The sequence below is a fragment of the Alligator sinensis genome, unplaced genomic scaffold (assembly GCF_000455745.1).
Source record: "Alligator sinensis unplaced genomic scaffold, ASM45574v1 scaffold1244_1, whole genome shotgun sequence".
Taxonomy (NCBI): Eukaryota; Metazoa; Chordata; order Crocodylia; family Alligatoridae; genus Alligator; species Alligator sinensis.
In genome coordinates, this window is record NW_005842591.1 from 16,434 (window position 1) to 18,657 (window position 2,224).

At 58.3% G+C, this 2,224-nt stretch overlaps 1 protein-coding gene across 1 annotated transcript in view; it reads left to right on the forward strand.

The window, feature by feature from the left end:
* Positions 1-1,421, forward strand: part of TMEM199 (transmembrane protein 199) — a 3,520-nt gene extending 2,099 nt beyond the window's left edge. The window contains exon 7 of the mRNA XM_025214597.1: positions 82-1,421. Within this exon, the coding sequence (XP_025070382.1) occupies positions 82-177 (96 nt within the window). The 3' untranslated portion in view covers positions 178-1,421. The remainder of the gene's footprint in view (positions 1-81) is intronic.
* Positions 1,422-2,224: the final 803 nt, after the last annotated feature.

Sequence of the window (2,224 nt, forward strand, 5' to 3'; positions counted from 1 at the left end):
GGAATGCAGTTTCTCTCAGAAGCAGGAGTCTGCTTGGCACACTCGGGCAGTAGGACTAATGGGTTTTCTTTCTGCCCCCAGCGTGTGCTGTCAGCTGTAATAGTGGCCTCGGTGGTCGGCTTGGCCGAAATGTACGTGATGGTGAGGACCATAGAAGGGGAGCTTGGAGAACTGTAGTGGAGGCTTCCACCACATACTGTGATCCTTCAGCTGGAGGCCACCTTCCTACCCTGTGGGCTATTTATTGGAGGCCACAAACGTGTCTGGTGCTGGTCTGTGAATTCCTTGCAACTGTCATTGCTTCTATGGACACTCTCTCTCCTCCGACAGCGCTCCCTGGCTGCCCGCTTTCTGGAGTGAGGCATTGGGTGCACTGACTGGTGACTGCAGCGTCAAACAGGATGTCCACACAGACCTTTCAGAGCATGCACACAGCACAGGGAGGAGCAGGAGATGAACTCTGCCTCCTCTTCTGGCTCCACAGCTGCTCCTGCTCCTTCTTGTTAGAGACTACCCAGGTCTATCCCAGCTCCATTCATGTCAGGGCCAGCTCCATCTCTGGTAGAGGTCTCAGCACCTGGTTTCTGCAAATGCTTTTTATTCCTACAGGTTGAATCCCACCCTGCCCCTTCCTCCCCCCAGACTGCTGCTTTAGTGAGAAGGGGGGATATGTAAACCTGTTCAGGACTGACCCACCTCCTGTGTTAACGGCCTTGCTTCTGTCCTCTGCACACAGCAGCTCCTGGACATGGAGAAGGCAGTCCAGGCCCCGGCCCTCCACTTGGACAGGGTGACTACCTGTCTACTTCCTGACACTTCATAGAGCTGTTTGCTGTTCTCTTGGGACCAGGGGGGTTGGGATTGCTCCGGGGACCTCTCTCATTGTTAATAAAGTTGAACCCTGCTTCTGACAAACAAAGTGACCGATTTGCTTCTGGACAGGAGTCAGGCCAGAGGCAGGGGCAGCAGCATGGGTGGGGGCTTGCAGCAGGGTTGGGGGAGGCAGAGGATCCCCAAATCCCTCTTGTGCTGTTTTGGGTGGGGGGAGCTGGGAGGAATTACCCACTTTCTCCCTGTGCTATGCAAGATCGAGCTTCAGGGCAAGTCCTGCCTCTCCCTCTGCAGATGTGCACTTACCTTGCTGTCATCTGCTCCAGCCAGTGTCTCAGTTTCCCCTATTGTTTGGAAAGCTTGCCTACCCGGCCCCTGGGCTGTAGCACAAGAGCTGGCTGCAAGAAGGGCAGCCTCTAGCACCTGGTGATCCTATTTGCTGGGCTGCAAATCTCAGAAGCCCTTAGCAATCAGAATGGGAGCAGAACACAAATCCTCATCCCCCCCAAGCTGACCCCCGTCACTACATGGTGTGCTGTGATGGGTCTTCCATCTCGGGGAAAGCTGATGGGTTTGCACAGCCAGCCGGTCTAAGAGGTGAGCAGACCCTGCATGGGACCCCAAGTGGGCAAGGCTGATGCCAGCTACACCCCAGCAGCTGACTGTTCCCTTCTTCCTTCAGGGGCCTGTTGTACAAGCTTCAGTGGAGGAGGGCCCTGGCTCTTCAGCTGCCCTGAGGTAACAGACTCCTACAGATTCGGGCAGTGAGCTGCTAAGAGAAACTGGTCCTGCAGGAAGCTGCAAGGTGCTGCTGGAAGCCTGCCCTGGGTTCCTCTTCCCCTGCCCCAGACTGGGCAGAGCCCAGGGGCTCATAGCAGCACCACACTGCAGCAGGCAGCTGTGGCTCAGAGGCCAATGCCATGGCCTGCTTCCACTCCATCCTCCCCAGCAGCAGTACCCTTGCCTGGGCTGGACAGACTCGCACTGCCTAGGGGGCCATCCCAGACCACCCACCTGCACCCTGGCACTGGCCCCTGCAAGCCATTTGCCAGGCAGGCTCCGACACCAGCGAGATGCAGGGCCAGTCCGCAAAGCTGGGGGAGGGGAGGGAGGGCAGGGCTGGGCCGGGCAAGCCCCGGGCAGCATGCCAGCAGCTCCCCGCCTTGATTAATGTTCTGATGTCGGCTAAGCCCCTTCTAACAACGCGTTTTAATATTTCTGAGACGTGCCAATCTGCCGGCGGGGCTGGGCCGGGCTGCGCGGGCCGGGCCGCGCCGTGGGATTAGGTGGGCGAATCCTGCGGGCCCAGATTAAGGTGCCGCTCGGGAAGATTAGTTGGCATTAGCGCTGATCGCCCGCGCCCCCACTTAGGAGATTGCAGGGCCGGGCCGCT